The sequence below is a fragment of the Syngnathus leptorhynchus genome, chromosome 15, assembly GCF_054491065.1.
Source record: "Syngnathus leptorhynchus isolate UIUO chromosome 15, UIUO_Slep, whole genome shotgun sequence".
NCBI classification, from domain to species: Eukaryota; Metazoa; Chordata; class Actinopteri; order Syngnathiformes; family Syngnathidae; genus Syngnathus; species Syngnathus leptorhynchus.
The window spans coordinates 2220887-2236420 of record NC_141209.1 but is presented as its reverse complement, the minus strand read 5'-3'; the positions used below and the strand labels follow the sequence as shown (position 1 = coordinate 2236420).

The 15534-nt window shown below is 46.1% G+C and overlaps 3 protein-coding genes across 5 annotated transcripts; 1 reads left to right on the top strand and 2 right to left on the bottom strand.

Annotated features, from left to right (window-relative positions):
- Positions 1-4732: 4732 nt before the first annotated feature.
- On the bottom strand, positions 4733-10390 carry keap1a (kelch-like ECH-associated protein 1a). Of its 3 annotated transcripts, none has more exons than XM_085932453.1 (12): positions 10113-10390; positions 7854-8341; positions 7585-7784; positions 7359-7515; positions 6842-6934; positions 6583-6729; positions 6400-6506; positions 6186-6315; positions 5914-6110; positions 5636-5841; positions 5363-5539; positions 4733-5277 (listed from the first exon to the last, which is right to left on the bottom strand). In XM_085932453.1, the coding sequence occupies exons 2-12, from the start codon at positions 8076-8078 to the stop codon at positions 5096-5098; spliced, it is 1821 nt and encodes a 606-aa protein (XP_085788579.1). In that variant the 5' UTR covers positions 8079-8341; positions 10113-10390; the 3' UTR covers positions 4733-5095. The 3 variants fall into 3 exon arrangements, with proteins under 3 accessions (XP_085788579.1, XP_085788581.1, XP_085788580.1); XM_085932455.1 differs by having other exon boundaries at positions 4733-5246; XM_085932454.1 differs by having other exon boundaries at positions 7866-8341; positions 10113-10389.
- Positions 10391-10720: 330 nt separating this feature from the next.
- cdkn3 (cyclin dependent kinase inhibitor 3) lies at positions 10721-13536 on the top strand. Its single transcript, XM_085932569.1, has 8 exons — positions 10721-10837; positions 10946-11106; positions 11229-11284; positions 11349-11393; positions 11490-11712; positions 11779-11810; positions 11892-11995; positions 12074-13536. Exons 2-8 carry the CDS (start codon positions 11027-11029, stop codon positions 12161-12163), a joined length of 630 nt encoding a protein of 209 aa, XP_085788695.1. The 5' UTR covers positions 10721-10837; positions 10946-11026; the 3' UTR covers positions 12164-13536.
- cnih1 (cornichon family member 1) lies at positions 12283-15477 on the bottom strand. Its single transcript, XM_085932571.1, has 5 exons — positions 15237-15477; positions 14531-14599; positions 13331-13443; positions 13114-13257; positions 12283-13036 (listed from the first exon to the last, which is right to left on the bottom strand). The coding sequence occupies exons 1-5, from the start codon at positions 15315-15317 to the stop codon at positions 13009-13011; spliced, it is 435 nt and encodes a 144-aa protein (XP_085788697.1). The 5' UTR covers positions 15318-15477; the 3' UTR covers positions 12283-13008.
- Positions 15478-15534: the final 57 nt, after the last annotated feature.

Sequence of the window (15534 nt, the reverse complement as noted above, 5' to 3'; positions counted from 1 at the left end):
TATTATTATTGGACTGAAGTACCACCATGACTACGAATAATTGAAGAAATAACGATAATAAAATTTGCATCTCATCCAGGTATTGCATTTTTTGCAAGAACGAACTCTAGTGTGCAAAGAGGCAAACTATTCCAATAAGTGATCTTAATTTGGAAGAAAATGGCTGTGAGTGAGCATAGTGACGCTCACCCCAATTCTTCCTCCTCCCTCCGGTACCATCTTCTTCCACATCATCTTCCTCCTCTGACCCACTTTTCCCCTCTCCTTCTACTGTATCTGCTGCTCTGATATTTCACCCCCATGCACACACACATACATCTTGTCTTTTTTGCACTATTCTTAGTTTGTCTTCCTCAACTTCACGGAAGCCATCCTCTGCCATCTTCATCCTGCCCCCTCTTCCATTCATCGGCGGGGCCGCCAGATGATAAATGCTGCTCACTGCCGCTCCGGCAGCCGGTTAAGCCTCAGATGATGCCTCATGCATACAGATATCACCGGGCTACCAAGCGGGGATCATGCGCACACACAGTCCAAATGTGGAACTCCACCAAAATATTTCTGAAACTTAAAAGGTTTCATAACTCCATCAAAATGATTCTCTGCAAATCCTGTCAATCCTGGCTCAATTTATTTTTTTTCTCAACACTTCTATTCCAAAGAAGGTTGGGTTAACCGGGGCGCCCTAAGGGGTGGGCGTGTCTCACCCCTTTTTTTATGACGGCCTTATTTACACGGCAAAGCTGTAATTACCCTAACGAAGCAAAAGGGGGAGCGTGCGCGCACACACACACGCACACACACACACACACACACACACACACACACACACACACAGGCGTGTTGGCGCGCAATCACTGCCAAAGCGGTATTTTTCATCACTCCCAGATGTAAGGCTTTCATCCATTCACATTTAATTGAACGTCTTTTTGCCTGCCAATCAGCTGTCTTATTGGAATATCTCCATTAGTGAGCTCCTTGGCTTCTCAGAAGAGCTCTCAGGAATCGTCTTGATGCAAAAAGAAAATCAAAGTTACATCCGGAAAAAATTACAACTCTGTCAAGAAAACAACTCTGCATCCTGATTTGATGCTGCATTGTACTGCTCCTTCTGCTGTGCCGCCTTAGCCACCAGGGGGCGCTTTGACTGAGCCATTCAAAAAAAAAAAACACCAAGAATAAATGTTGACTGAGTTGACTACTCTGACATCATTGACCAAACCTTGGTAACCTGTCTCACTGCTTCCTCTCTTCTTGCACTCTTTGGACTTCCTGTCTGTCTCTCCCCCCCTCCCTCTCTTTGCGTTCTGTCCATCTCCTTCCCTTCTCGCTGCAGTTCTGTCCCGAGCCTGTCTCGCTGGTCCCTTTCCTTCCCGTCTCTCAACTTCCCGCATTTCTCTCTTGTCTCCCTCGTGTCATTCCTGTCTGTCTTCTTTCTGTCTTGCCTTCCTGTCCTCCTCTCAGGCTTGCTGTCTTTCATCCTGGCCATGAGTTCTCTCCTCCGCCCCTCCTTCTCCCCAACAACGTCCCCCTACCTCTCTCTCTCTCTCTCTCTCGTTCGCTCTCTCCATTCTGTCTGCTCTTTACTCCATCCAGTACGTGCCACAGATTCAGATGATTCAATTACACGTGTACACCCGCAGACAAAGACGCATACACCTGCACAATGCGCAACAAACAATACTTGGGACATCGGCAGAGTTTGGAAGGAGCTTTGGATTTCCGTTCCAATGAACCCGAATGACCGAAGCCAACCAAAATGCGCCGCAAAAAACCTTGTTGAGGAAGCCAGAGAGTCCATTTCTTGGGGAGTTTGGCTCCATGACCAAAGTCACTTTGTGAGGGTGACAAAGTTCAACTTGGTGGGAAGAAATTCTGTTTGAGTGAGTGAGTGAGTGAGTGAGTGAGTGAGTGAGTGAGTGAGTGAGTGAGTGAGTGAGTGAGTTTGAAAGCACACAAACACGTGCGAGATGAAGACTCAAATGCACCAAAACATACACACTCATTCATGTGAAAACACACTTACACAAATACAACCACTTACACAAATACACACAATTAATATACACGTGAAAACAAATTCTCTCTCACACACATCTACACACTAATCTAAACACAAGAACATGACAACATAACTTTGGTCTGTGATGTTTCCCCCCACTGCACAAACACAGACACAGACACACACACACACACACACACACACACACACACACATTGGTGATTGACCCATAGGAGTTGTTCTGAACTTGCTGACTGAGGCGCACCCTGTGTGTGTGTGTGTGTGTGTGTGTGTGTGTTTGTGTGTGAGCGCGTGTGCATGTGTGTAGTTGGGGGGGTTAGCATGTTTTGGTGTGCTGACTCCACACATGATCTCCATTAGTCGGCTGCATGGGGGGAGTACATGTACGCTCCCAAACACACACACACACATGCAGGTACAAACACAGACACACAAATACAAAGACACACACAAGCTAATTGAAACTCAAAAGAATACATATGCGCACCCCCACACAAAACATGAAAACAAACACGTACATTTAACAAATGCATGAAAAGACAAAAGTAAAAAGACAACACACATGAACACCAAACAGTCACACAAAACCAATCCTGAATGAAAACAAATACACAACATGAAAACACACAATATCACATTCTACAATCAGCTCATCGAGACAAACATGCATTCACACTCACATTTATAGACAATTTCAAGTCTCATGAACCTAAGAGGCCTTTTTGTGGCAAGTCGGAGTTACCCAAAATTTGAACCCAGAACTTATTTGCAAGGCGGACGTGCAAATCGTGCATTCCGACTCAGACCATTTTAGGATTTAACCCATACAAATGATTTTTATATTCCTCTTTCAAAGACATGACGTGACAATAGTAAATCTAAATTGAAATATACCATGTTGCCGTTATCTAATTGTAAACGTTCTAATTCCTTATTCTGGCGGAGGGAGGGCGAACCCCTGACTTCAACAGCTGCTTCATGACCCAAAAAACTGTCAGTCTTTCCCTGGAATAAATTGTGGAATGTACCATTCAAGGGTACACACCAGGGGGAGCCTGGGGGACGCGTTAGCCTCGCTGCCTTCTTGTACGTACACCTACGCAATGGCAATTCGTTTCTTCGAATACAAATTGATAGTAGAATAAGAAACATTTTCCCAATGAGTGGGAGTAACCGTGGGGGGGGAGTGTAGTTGAACATTATTCGACGGGAGTCCACCCCTCGGCTTTTCCAGTGGACCCATAGTAGAATCAATTCGGCGAAAGGGGAGCTTGAAACAGTCCAGCTCGCGCTTTTGCTGGAAGAGCAGAGGCTCGCATAAGCGCAGAGTGCTGCCGGCCGGCCGGCCGGCCGCAGTGCACAACGCACGCAGCCGGCCGCTCGGTCGGCCGGTCGGTCGGTCGGTCGGTCTGACCGGTGGCCTTGTCCCGGTCTCGCTGTCACAACAAACCGCTTTGCAATTCGCAAGGAAACATGCTCAGCAAACCGCAGTGCATTTGAAAGTTCACAGTCTTTTTGAACATTTTTCATTTAAAAAAAAAAGAGAGAGAAAACAAAACATGTTCACATTGTGAGTTGAATTTGAGGGCGAAATAGATTCATGACATTTTTTTTTTTGCAACAAGGTTGTACCAAACTGGAATCTAAAACGTAGTTGTAGCCAGGGGCGGTTCTAGGGTCAAAGGTTTTAGGGGTGCTAAGCGAAACAATCGATTTGAACATTTTAACACAATAACCATATCATTTTTTGCTCACGGGCATCCAATCAGTTAGGTTGTCAGTAGCACCTTGACTTTAATATGAACACGTGACATTTTAAATACTTTTGTGCGTTCATGCAAAACACAAGTGGCGTGTCGAAATACGAGCGACCCGACGAATGCATTTTCCGAGATACGAGCTATCGTTTGGAATTTTTCCTTTGTGAGCACAAATTGGAGATTCCAATCACTGTATGGCAAAGGTCAAGTCATTCCGACTCACTTCATAACAAGCAACAGTTTGTCATTTTTCAATTGATCCAAAAAGAAGCTTTAAGCTATTTCACGCCACTCACAATCAAAATAAACGTCGTTTGGAATTTTTCCTTGGATTTGTGAGCACAAATTTGAGATTCGAATCACTGGACCCGGAAGTATGCGTGACAGGGTGGCCAAAAGTAGTGGGGGCGGATGGGTGGGCTTTAACTTTATCTGTGCATGCAAGTGTGTGTGTGTGTGTGACATTGGCGCATGATGACCTCATCAACATCGCAGCCTTGCAAAGCTAATCTGTTTCATTGTGAAGGATGCCAACCGCCACGGAGGCACGCCGTGAAGGTGACATTGCACGCACGCACACACAAGACCACCACCCTCACTCCCTATATATATATATATATATATATATATATATATATATATATATATATATATATATGGGGAGTGAGTACATATATATGTGTGTGTGTGTGTGTATATATATATATATACACACGTACATATATATGTGTGTGTGTGTATATATATATATATATATATATACATATATACATACACACACACACACACACACACACACACACACACACACACACACACACACACACACACAGATCTATACATATATACACTCATGCACACGTTCATATAAAAGGGACTCTTTTGTTGGGTCTCTTGCACCATCTAGTGGTGAGCTTTGGTAATGAGCAAAGTTGTACCGATGTGAAAATCCTTTTCATTAATTTTATTTATTTTCACATCATAAAAATGAAGTCAGGTGACTAGGAAGTAAACATGGAAGCATCTTGACAGAAAGTCACCGTGAGGAATGAAAACATAGAATTAAATCATACAAGTGTAGATCCCAAGTGCTGCCCCATGATATAAGTGCGCTTCGGACCATGCAGCTGATGGGGAGCTTACACTTTTTTTTTTTTTTTAGGCTATAACAATACATTTCAGTGGGCGAGGATAATTTAAGCAAAGTAAAGTTGTGTCTCAAAACACCACTGTAGTTGTTGTAGCACCTTGGTAGTTGTGAATTTGTTGGTCCACCTGCAGGAATCCACATTAGCGTCCACTCGCAAAAACGTCAGTGTTCGTCGCCATCATCATCGTCCTCCTCCGGGGGCAGGCTGGCGGGACACGGCTCCATGGTGACGGCCACGCCCATGCCGCTCCGTCCCAGCGACATGTCGCTCACGTACGTCCACTCGTTCTTCTCCGGGCAGTAGCACTCCACGCTGGACACAAAGTCGTGCTGGTTGAAGCCTCCTGGACGACAAAGGCACGGTTGGAAACGAGCGCGAGCTAGCCCGCCCGCCCGGGTGCTCGCCGTAAGATTTGAGCGTGAACTGACCAAGCACAAAGATGCGTCCCTGGTGCACGGCCACGCCGTGCGTGCTCCGGCAGCACTGCATGGACGCCCGGGGCTCCCACGTGTTTCGGGAAATGTTGTAGCGCTCCACCGTGGCCAGCTGGTCGCGACCGTCGTAGCCTCCAATGGCGTACAGGTGAGCGTTGACGCACACCAGGCCTGCCCAAAGAACCGGCGCCGTTTCATTTTGTTTGACACGCTCCAAACATCAACACAGAACAATTCGACACGCCACTTTTCCTTCCGCTCGCTCACCGAGTCCGCTGCGTGAGACGCTCATGGGCGCCAGCTGCTGCCAGCTGTTGCTGTCCGGTTGGTATTTCTCAACCGCGTTGGATCGGCTCTGCCCGTCCAGGCCGCCCACTACGTAGAGCGCTCCTCCGTAGGCCGCCACCCCGGCACCCAAGCGGGCCACCGGCATTGAGGACACGTAGGACCAACGATTGGTCTCCGGGTCCCACCTGTAGAAGTAACGGTGGATTATTTTTTCCTTTTGATTGAAACAATTTCCCCGAGCGGTGTTTGTCACTCACCGCTCCACGGTGTTGTGCAGCGTGGCGCCATGCGAGCCCCCCACGGCGTAGATGCAGCCGTCTACCACGCCCACCCCCACCCGATTGCGCGGCGTGTTGAGCGCCGCGCGTTGGCTCCACTGGTTGGTCATGGGGTTGTAGCAGCACAAGGCGCTGGACTCAGTCATGCTTTCCAGCGACAGATTCCTGCCGCCCACCTGAAGGCCCAAAAGACACCGTGATTTCGGCAAACTGGGTCCGAGCCAGCGGCGCCGTGCCGTGCCGTGCCGTACCGTGTAGAGCAGGCCGAAGAGGGTGCACGCGCCCAGGCCGCTGCTGGGAGCCGCCATGTCGGCCAGTTTGAGCCAAACTTTGCGGACGGGGTCGAACGCCTCCATGGTGGCCAGGGAATGCTGCCGGTATCTTGAAGAAAGTTTGGAAAAGAGCATTTTTGGGAGGCGCGCTGCTGTGTAGCAGCGAGGATCAAATACAACATTAGACAAATACCCGCCGGCCACATAGATGAGTTGTGTTCCACGTATGGGTGCCGGAGGAACCATCCTCAACGTCATTTCCTGGAAGATTTTCGACAGGAAGTCCTTGCAAGCGTTGGCCTGAAATACACCAAAAAAAAAAAAGCAAAGTGCGTTAACGGGAGATATTAATGAGCAAAGGCTCGAGTTGAAGTACCTTGCTGAGAATGGGGCAGGACAGAAGTTGGTTTTTGAGGAACTTTGGCGGAAGGGCGTAGATGTGGACGGCGTTGAGGAGTGCGTGGAGATACGGGGCTCGATTCTCCATGTCCCACCGCACCCAGTCTGTACACGCTTTGTACACCTGCCGTGGAAATCCATTCTACGTGACGTTACGTAATAGCGTCGTCGTGTATTTTTTTTATTTTTATTTGTACACATCCCAAATTGGGAGAAACCTCGGGGTCAACCCGTACCTCGGACTCACAGAGCACCTTGATGCTGTCCTGACTTATGAGCTCCAGCAGCTGGCAGTGAGACAGATTGAAGAATTCGTCTTCTTTCGTCACCTGGAGCCCAAAAAGGAAGAACAATTGAGAAATAAACAAAGGGCCAGGTGAAGAATTGATTTCATCAATTCATTCTAGGATGACTTGCGACTCAAGATGACAATGCGCATTGCCAGATCCCGACGATTGATCGGACAGCCCCCTAAATCGGCAGTTTATGTTGTAAAGTTATCTATATATTATTATTATTATCATTATAAAGTGAAACGTCATTCATATTTAGCGCCCGCTTGCTTATAAGTCGAAAACTTTCGCCTTGAGGTGAGCGTTTTCGCGCTTCAAATATTTTTCTGACGTCATCCAGCCTCACCTGTGCAACTATGAAGAGAATGAGAAAGGCGTGGGTGTGACCGCTTCCATAGAGAGAATGAATCCCGGAATCAATTAAAAGACGGTATGGGGATGTCGTGTCATTTTGTGTCACCTCACTGAAGTGCGTGTTGATGTACTCGCGGCCGCGCTGGTACAGGTCGGCGCATCCCAGCTCCTCGGCGAAGCGAGTGATGCCGATGACGTTGGACGATTCCAGGTGCTTGATGAGAAAGTCGCAGCAGGCTTTAGCCACGTCCTCCATCTGGAACCTGACAGGACAAACCAAGGGTCGAAACCGGCGCCGAGGTAGCGGCCGCTTCCGCTTTTGAAGGACTTACCTCATGGCGGCCAAGAGTACGTGCAGTACGCACTTCTCGCCCACGATGATATGCGACGTGTATGCAAAGTCAATGAGCCTCCCCAGCACTTGGGGGCAGACATCGCGCAGGGTGACCTCGGAGGCTTGGCACTCTTTGAAGCTGCTGGTGAACATGGCCCGGAAGTACGGGCTGCAGGAGGCCAGCACCAGCTTGTGCACCTGATGCGAGAAAATCAGAAAGAAATGTTGTGGTGTTTTTTTTTTTTTAAATGTCCCATTTTTGCTTGCCTTGGTCCTGACCTTAAAGTCGATGGTTTTGTCCTTGTTGGTGACGCGCAGCACCAAGTCGCACAGCATCTCCTGCCTCCTGAACTCGTCCATGATCTTCAGTGACTTGGAGGCGTGACTCTCCACCGTGTAGTCCAGATAGCCCGAGCCGTGCATCGAGGGCACGGCGATGGCGGAGAAGTCGGAGCCCCGCGTCGGCGGCTTCTTCCTCAACGAGCAATGCATGGCGGGATTGCGGTTGAGTGAATTTAGCCCATATGTCTTTGTGTCTTGAATTCACTCATGTCCAAAAGTTGCCTCCCATCAACGGCGGAGTTGAAATCCATTGATGCCATCTGCGGATCCATTTTATCGCTCCAACATGGCTGACCCGCCGGTCAATCTACAGGTCGTCCACCATCGGATCCAATCAGACGCATGGGTAGTTGATCAGTGGCCACTCATCAGACGCTTTCCCGATTTGGAATCTTCTTTTTGCCGCGGCGATCCTGAAATTGAGAATCAACGAGACAGCGTTCATGCGACGTGATCCTGTTATTACTACTTATGTGACTGCAAAATAAAAAAATAAACAAACTTCTGTGAGTCAGGTATTTTTGGGCCCAACAAATATTTGTTAAAAAAATGAATTATTTGCGCTGCCTTCCCAATGTGTCACTTAGTCCACCTCTCTAGCTGTCAATCACGTGCCTTTACCATCACATAAGTAGTGGGAAAAAAATCCACGTGTTTAATTCTTCAAACTCGTGATTGGAACCGCCAGCTTCTGCAAAGGCATGCGTTGCACAATCAAATGTGTTCAGCCTGCAATTCCCTCGGCCTCTATAACACGCCATCATATGACCTCGGATTGGGGCTTGTTGACCGACTTCTCCATGCTGACACGGAGGGAAAATAGTGTACAGGAATTCAGTAGTAAAACCGCAGTAGTTAAGTCAGCCATAGTAATCACTGCCTTGTCCAGCCACGAAATAAATGACATTTCTATATTTTTTTCAATATAGTTGGATAGCTTACAAGTTACATCATGGTGAAAAAGCGTTTGCAATCATTGATCTTGATCTGTTTTTGTAATATTTCAAAATCTGCCATTTGAAAAGAGGTGAGTAGACTTTCTAGCCAGTGTTAATGAACAACACGTAGTAATGTGCAAGGCGTTTCTTTATCCGTAACGTTACAATTTCAGTTTCACAATGAGATTGACCTGATTACACTCCGAAGTAGAGTTGGGCTATCAGTCAATCATCTTTCCAGTTAATATGAAGGCTGTACATCTGTTTGATAAGAGGGTTAATAATTGACAGACCTCTTTCCGCAACGTGCACACAAATGATTTGCTTGAACTTTGTCCACAAGGTTAAAAAAAAGAAAGAAAGAATGACATGATGAGCATAGGTCTGTTGCGATATTACGTAACAATCGTTTCTGCCATGTCATTGTTGCACTGTGATAAAAGGCAAGTTGGAAATAACATCAAGATTGTTTTGTACAAGGCGGAAACCCAAGAATACATTTATCAGAGTTGAATTTCTTTTGCTAACAATGATGCAGAAAACAACCTTCAATATTTTTTTCTTTTTATGAAACAGCATTTACTTTATTATCACTGTTGGTGAGCTTTGCCCTGTCCACCTGTGAAACAGCTGCAGTGCACAATACTCCATTGCATTATGCCATTTTTATCATTTCACCTATGTTTTACCAATACGTTCAAACGTCTTTGCAGTACATTCGAACAAACCCAATTTAAAAACACTTACTGTACATTGGCAGGTCAACACTTCTGTCATAAAGTATGGCACCGCTTTTTGTTGTTGTTGCTGTTTTTTTTAACATATATTAGATCATCGAAGACACTGATTTACACAGATTTTTTTAGGTGTAGTAAAAATGTATTTCAGGGTGTTACCTATAGTTAATTTTAGAGCTTGTTAAACAATCATTAATCATGATGCTTGTAGGCCCTTTTTGTGAACTATTCTTCCAGAGTGAAATGTGTATAATGTGTTTTTTGACACTTCATAATAATCATCAATATCGAGACACACACACACACACACACACACACACACACACACACACACGCACGCGCGCGCGCACACTAAAGTACATTATTGGTGTCAGCAGCAGTGTGACGTCACAGATCAACCATACATTTGTAGAGCATACACAAAAAGGCAACTATAGTCGTGGTGTCACTCGAACATATATTAACTATATAAAGTACTTTTGAAAATGTGTCAAAAATAGTTCACTGACCTCAATCAACCTCCCTTCGAACATCTGCTCGCCACTACCGACGACGAAAAAGTCCCAAAAGTCTCGTATTGAAGAGGACGTAAATGTCTTCTCAGGGATTTCCCGAGTGTGTTTACAACACAGACCAAGAGAAAAGATTTAAAAGTGTCCCGTGGGAGTAGAGGCGTCTTCCATTGAAGAGGAAGAAAAGTTTCAACACGGGAGTAGTTGTCAAAATAAGGCGGGGAGAAATTCCAGCGCCATGACTGTGCAAATCTCACGCGGGCGCGCACGCACGCACGCGGATATACGCACGCATGCACGCACAGCGCGGGATCACGCACGCACACGGGATATTCTCAATAACATTCCTCAAAGTGAAAGTGAGCGTCTGTTTTGTAAGTTTATGATATTACTGTCAACTACAAAATAAAGCCCCCCGCATGAAAATTTTAATAAATTGGTCAAGGAAACAGTGTTCCAAACAATACTTTAAAACTTTGATTGTCAATGTTAGGATCATATCGTTTATTCCCCGCCCGCCATTAATCCACACCCCTGTATCCCACCCGTCTAGTTAACGTGGTGATAAAATCAAGCAAACCTTGTGTTTCGTAAAAATGGGCAGGGCTAAATTGGCGATCCTTGTTCTGATTGGCTACTGCGTTCATGCATTTTTTTTCAAATTCCCGGAAACAGCTGACGGCGACGTTGCTGTCAAAATATTTTGAGTGCGTGGGTGGACGGTGAGGAAAATTAAGATACAATTACTTATATTTTCGGAATATGTTCTCAATATATGACACAATATAACCGTGGCGTATGTCTTTTTTTGTATTTGCTTCGATCAATAGTGTCTTTTCTGCAAAATTCTCCAACGAAGCTCCTGAGATTGTGTCCTGAAAATCCTCTTGGTGATTTATTTCAACAAAGATATGAGAAGCGATCAGTTTGACTCTTCGTCTGAAGAAGACGATGTCTGCGAGGAAGGAGCGGCTCCTTTGGACATTTCCTGGTCAGCCTTCAAACCTTATCTTGTTCTTCTTTGCACTTCACCTTCTTCTGCTTCTTCACAAGTGTCTAATTCTTTGTTTTCCCATATCTGATGATAGTCTCAAATGTTCTTTTGCGTTTCAGGGTCCCTTTGTCTGAAGTAGGCTCCAATCAGTTTTTGGGCATATGTTCCCTTCCAGGTAGAAAGTGTCAACTTGTTCCTTTATGTTGGTGCAACCAAATGATACGCGTGTGTGTCTTCAGGTTGCAGATACAAGGATATACGCAGGAGTGTGCACAAAGACGTCGGTGAGGGCACACTGCTGTCATACTATACCTAGAAAAGGAGATTTCCTTCTTGAAGACTCTCCAATACAAACCGCTGTCGGTGTGTTTTGAGTGCAGAGGAGCTTCACAACCAAGGCGTGCAGGACGTGTTTGTGCTTTGCACCCGAGGCGAGCTGTCCAAGTACCGCGTGCCCACGCTTCTGGAGGTCTACCAACAGAAGGGTCTGAGCGTGCACCACATGCCCTTCCCTGATGGGGAGGCGCCCCAGCTGGAGCAGTGTGGACACATCCTGGAAGAGCTGCAGCGCAGCCTGGAGGCCAACCGCAGGACCCTCATCCAGTGAGGAATCACAATCGCCCAAGTAGTTGTAGAAAAGGAGGTTACAATTTTATTTTATTTTTGCAGCTGCTATGGAGGCCTGGGACGCTCTGCATTAAGTACAAATTTCTTTCTTTCTTTCTTTCTTTCATTTGGAGCCCTTTATTTTGCGCGATTGCTGTCACTCATTTCTTTTCCAGTCGCCACCTGCCTGCTCATCCAGCTCTCCGTAACCATGACGCCCGACGAAGCCATCGACATCTTACGGGCTCATCGAGGACGCGGAGCCATACAGACCCTCAAGGTAATTCAGCTCTCCCGTTTCAGGAATTTGTTGCGGTCACATCTTTTAGGGTTTTATCTTCCCCTTCTTCTTTGCCAGCAATACAACTTCCTCCACGAATTCCGGGAAAACTACGCCGCCTACCGGGAAAGCCAAGAAGTTCACACGGAGCGCTCAGTTTCTCGATGATCGATTTCCTCCTAGGTGACGTCATTTGGTGCACTTCAACACAAAAAGAATGTATTAAGGGAAGAATTTCTAAACACTTCCGAATTCTGAGAAGTATAAAGGGAAACGAGAAACTAAAACAGAGTGGGATGGTTTTATTTTCATTATATAAACTGAATTGATCTTAAAAGTGACATTTAGGTGATGCGACATGATAGATTCCACCCTGTTTCTGGACACAATGAACACATGACAATAAAAACCTGTCTGATGCTGCCGCTAGCATCTAAAGCATCAAGACTGGCTCGTAGCGAGGAGTGCCGGAGACATCCAAAAGAAAATTGACACCAAAATAAACTCGGAAGAGGGGGGAAATAAGTACAACAAACCACAAAGAGTAGAGCTCATTCGCAGTTGGTCGAGGAGGTTTCAAGCTAGCGCCAACTGTTAAGTCTACCTTTCAAATTGGGCAAATGCACACTTTCAACACGACAAGTGTCCGGTTGCCATGGCGATTACCACGCCCAATTTTAAAATCTAGTTGTCAAAACACAGATGGGGAAAAATATCTAACTAATTTGTAAGCACTCTCAGGTTGTGTCGACAAGCTACCATCGGGCCGCCACGAAACCTAAAAAGGGGGAGAAAGGGGATGGAAAAAGAACAAAATTGTCCTTTTCGGGTTTGTCCCTAGAATGTTGGCCCCGAGAGAGTCAAGGTTGGCGTCCGGTGTTGCTGATTGTGGTCATCTCTGGCCGCTCCCTTGAATGTGTGCCAGTGGTATGTGCGTGCATGTGTGTTCACACAGCTCCGAGATCCAAGAGCGTCCCGACCCATTTCGCAGTCTTCGTCCGTGCATTCCCGTCTTACGAGCTCACCAAAACGTAGATCATGCTGGACGAGACACGAGGACAACATCATTTGCAAGAAGTCTGGTGGCAACAACTCTCTTTCAATAACTCGAAGCGTACCCGTAGAGATAGTAGAAGAAGGAGAGGAGGTAGAAGGCCAGCTTGCACCAGCCTTCCTTCTGACAGAAAGCCAGGATGTCGGCGTTCATGATGGTCGTCGGGTCGTACAGTCCCGGACAGCTCATCACGGGTCTGCTCATGTACCTGCAAAAAAAAAAAAAAACCTCAACGCTTGAGCACAGGTGCAAGTCAAATTGTCTTGCTGGCGCACACGCACCTCCAGACGTGGTAGGCCAGCAGCGGCAGGTTGAGGACGAGCGTGAGCCACTCGGTGGCGCAGAAGAACATGACGCAGAAGAAGAAGTGGATGAGATACTCCGGGAGCACCAGCTGGAAAGCCCCGAGGAGACAAAGCACAACAACAAAAAGTCATACGCCAAGCCGCCATTGGAGCACGTCATTCAAACCACAATGACACAAAAGCGTCATGCTTGGAGATAATTCACAGTAAATGCTGAGAATCAAATTTGAGGTGCGTGCATGGTGCAAAAGTGGAGGGGGGGGGGGGGGGGCTTAGAATGGGATGGTGGGCTTTCACATGTGTTGAAAACCCTGCACTGTGCTGCTAAATGCAATCCAAGAACCACCTCAACCCCCCTCAAAAAAGGACATTTTTGCTCAAAAACTTTGCCAATCAATAATGCATCTACATATAAAAAAAATAAAATTAGTCAGCATTATTAGGTACACTTGTTTTATATTCTATTGGTACTCAAATATGCCTATTTGGTGGTGCTTGGTGTCAAAGTTTGGAGGGCAGACTGACTGATCTGATCACCTGACCTCAACTTTCAGTCACTGTATTGGTGTGCAAAAACAAAAGGGGAGGTCATCGTAGAAATAGTCAGAATCAGAACATCATGCAGGTTCAGAGCCTTTGCAAGTCTTTTCAGTTAACAGCTTGGCTTTGCATCACTTACATTAACGCCGCTCTTACAGTGTGTCAACACATGTTTATTTCCCAGACAAAAACACTGCAAAGCAAAAAGTAGACTCGAGGTATTATCCAAAGTCGAAAGGAACCCTCACGTTGAGGTTAGCTAACTGAAAAGACATTTGCAAACGCTAATGCTTCGTGCACAATGAACGGGCAGTTTTCAAAACTGGTACAAACCTTCAAGGCAAGTTTGACTCGTTTAATCTTTTTGACCTTTTCGATTGTCTTTTTTTTGGGGGGGTGGGTTAAGGGGGGCAATGTGTAAAAACAAAGCGGATTAGGAAAGGGGAGAAAGGACAAAAAATATATAGCGTTAGAGTTTGGACAGAGGGAAGAAGGCATGGCTAAGCCAGGTTATTCATTTAGCAAGACAGTGCAGAAAAATGATTGAAAAAGTTTCGGTCAATCCAATCCGAGCGTTGCGGCATGCGCTCGTAAGAAGCGAAAGGGCGGCGGGATGGAGGTGGGAAGATCACTTACGGGATTTAAAGTGTTACACTGGTCGATGGGATTCTTGTAGTCCGTCTTGAGCTCGTCGAACGCAATTATCTGCAGGAAGAAAATTGACCACAAGTTGCCATAAAATGTTCTCAGTGGATAAAAATATGTTCTGTTCTAGAAATAGCTCAGCAGTGATGGGAAGATTTTGATTTCACAGGGATGAGCATTTGAAAATGTGAAGAGAGGCAGATATTTTTAGAAATAAAATGTGGCATAGTAGTTGTAATTAGTTGTAAAATTTTAAAAAAAATCCCATTGACTGTATCATGTCTTCTCGCGAGATTACCACAACCACGCGACTCTCGTCCGGCGCTAGCATTACACCCGCTATCTTATTAGCTCTGGAAAAGACGTTAAATAACTAGTTTCACATTCGACAGCGACAACATTGATTTTATATAAGCCCAAAGCCAACAAACTTGTCTTATTCTAAAGTTAAATAACGTAAACGTGTTTTTAATCACACCAAGAATGAAGCGACATATCGCGTTGATTTGAGCCGTCAACCGCATTCTCGAAGAATCACGTCAGTGCGGACGTAACAATAATTCCACACATGTTAATAATGTTGAGTTACGTCAGAAGCGTAATCAGTACAAGTGGGCCGTCCAACATGGCCTGGGGTTCCTTTTTCTGCTTAACACAAATCAACGCCAAAAACAATAAGTGTGTCATTTACACTTACGTGCCAGATGGCGAAGAAGATGAGCGCCGCCGTGAGCAATAACGCGAGCATGTAGCAAAAGGCCGCGAACGTGAACGCCATTGTGTCCCTCCGCTCCGATTCGTCTCGTCTAATCCTGGTCAGTGGATGATGCGGGTTGCAGGAAGCCCTCGCAACGGAACGGAACGGAGCTAGCCCAGCCCCAGACTGTTCCAACTGTTCGGATCCTGGTTGTCTTTCTTCTTCTCCAGTCGTTTATAGAGCTTTGTCACGTCCCCTCCGGTTTACTTACCGCCGTCTCGTGGACATTTAAACTCAC

What these genes read in the sequence shown, in the direction of transcription:
- keap1a (XM_085932453.1), bottom strand. Translation starts at nt 8,078, where the DNA reads ATGCATTGCTCGTTGAGGAAGAAGCCGCCGACGCGGGGCTCCGACTTC. An exon ending in CTGCACAACACCGTGGAGCG is followed by an intron (nt 5,842 to 5,913) that starts GTGAGTGACAAA and finishes TTACTTCTACAG; the next exon opens with GTGGGACCCGGAGACCAATC. An exon ending in GGGACGCATCTTTGTGCTTG is followed by an intron (nt 5,278 to 5,362) that starts GTCAGTTCACGC and finishes TTTGTCGTCCAG; the next exon opens with GAGGCTTCAACCAGCACGAC.
- cdkn3 (XM_085932569.1), top strand. Translation starts at nt 11,027, where the DNA reads ATGAGAAGCGATCAGTTTGACTCTTCGTCTGAAGAAGACGATGTCTGC. An exon ending in GGGCATATGTTCCCTTCCAG is followed by an intron (nt 11,285 to 11,348) that starts GTAGAAAGTGTC and finishes GTGTGTCTTCAG; the next exon opens with GTTGCAGATACAAGGATATA. An exon ending in AACCGCAGGACCCTCATCCA is followed by an intron (nt 11,713 to 11,778) that starts GTGAGGAATCAC and finishes TTATTTTTGCAG; the next exon opens with CTGCTATGGAGGCCTGGGAC.
- cnih1 (XM_085932571.1), bottom strand. Translation starts at nt 15,317, where the DNA reads ATGGCGTTCACGTTCGCGGCCTTTTGCTACATGCTCGCGTTATTGCTC. An exon ending in AGTGTAACACTTTAAATCCC is followed by an intron (nt 13,444 to 14,530) that starts GTAAGTGATCTT and finishes GGGGCTTTCCAG; the next exon opens with CTGGTGCTCCCGGAGTATCT. An exon ending in CTGGCCTACCACGTCTGGAG is followed by an intron (nt 13,258 to 13,330) that starts GTGCGTGTGCGC and finishes TTTTTTTTGCAG; the next exon opens with GTACATGAGCAGACCCGTGA.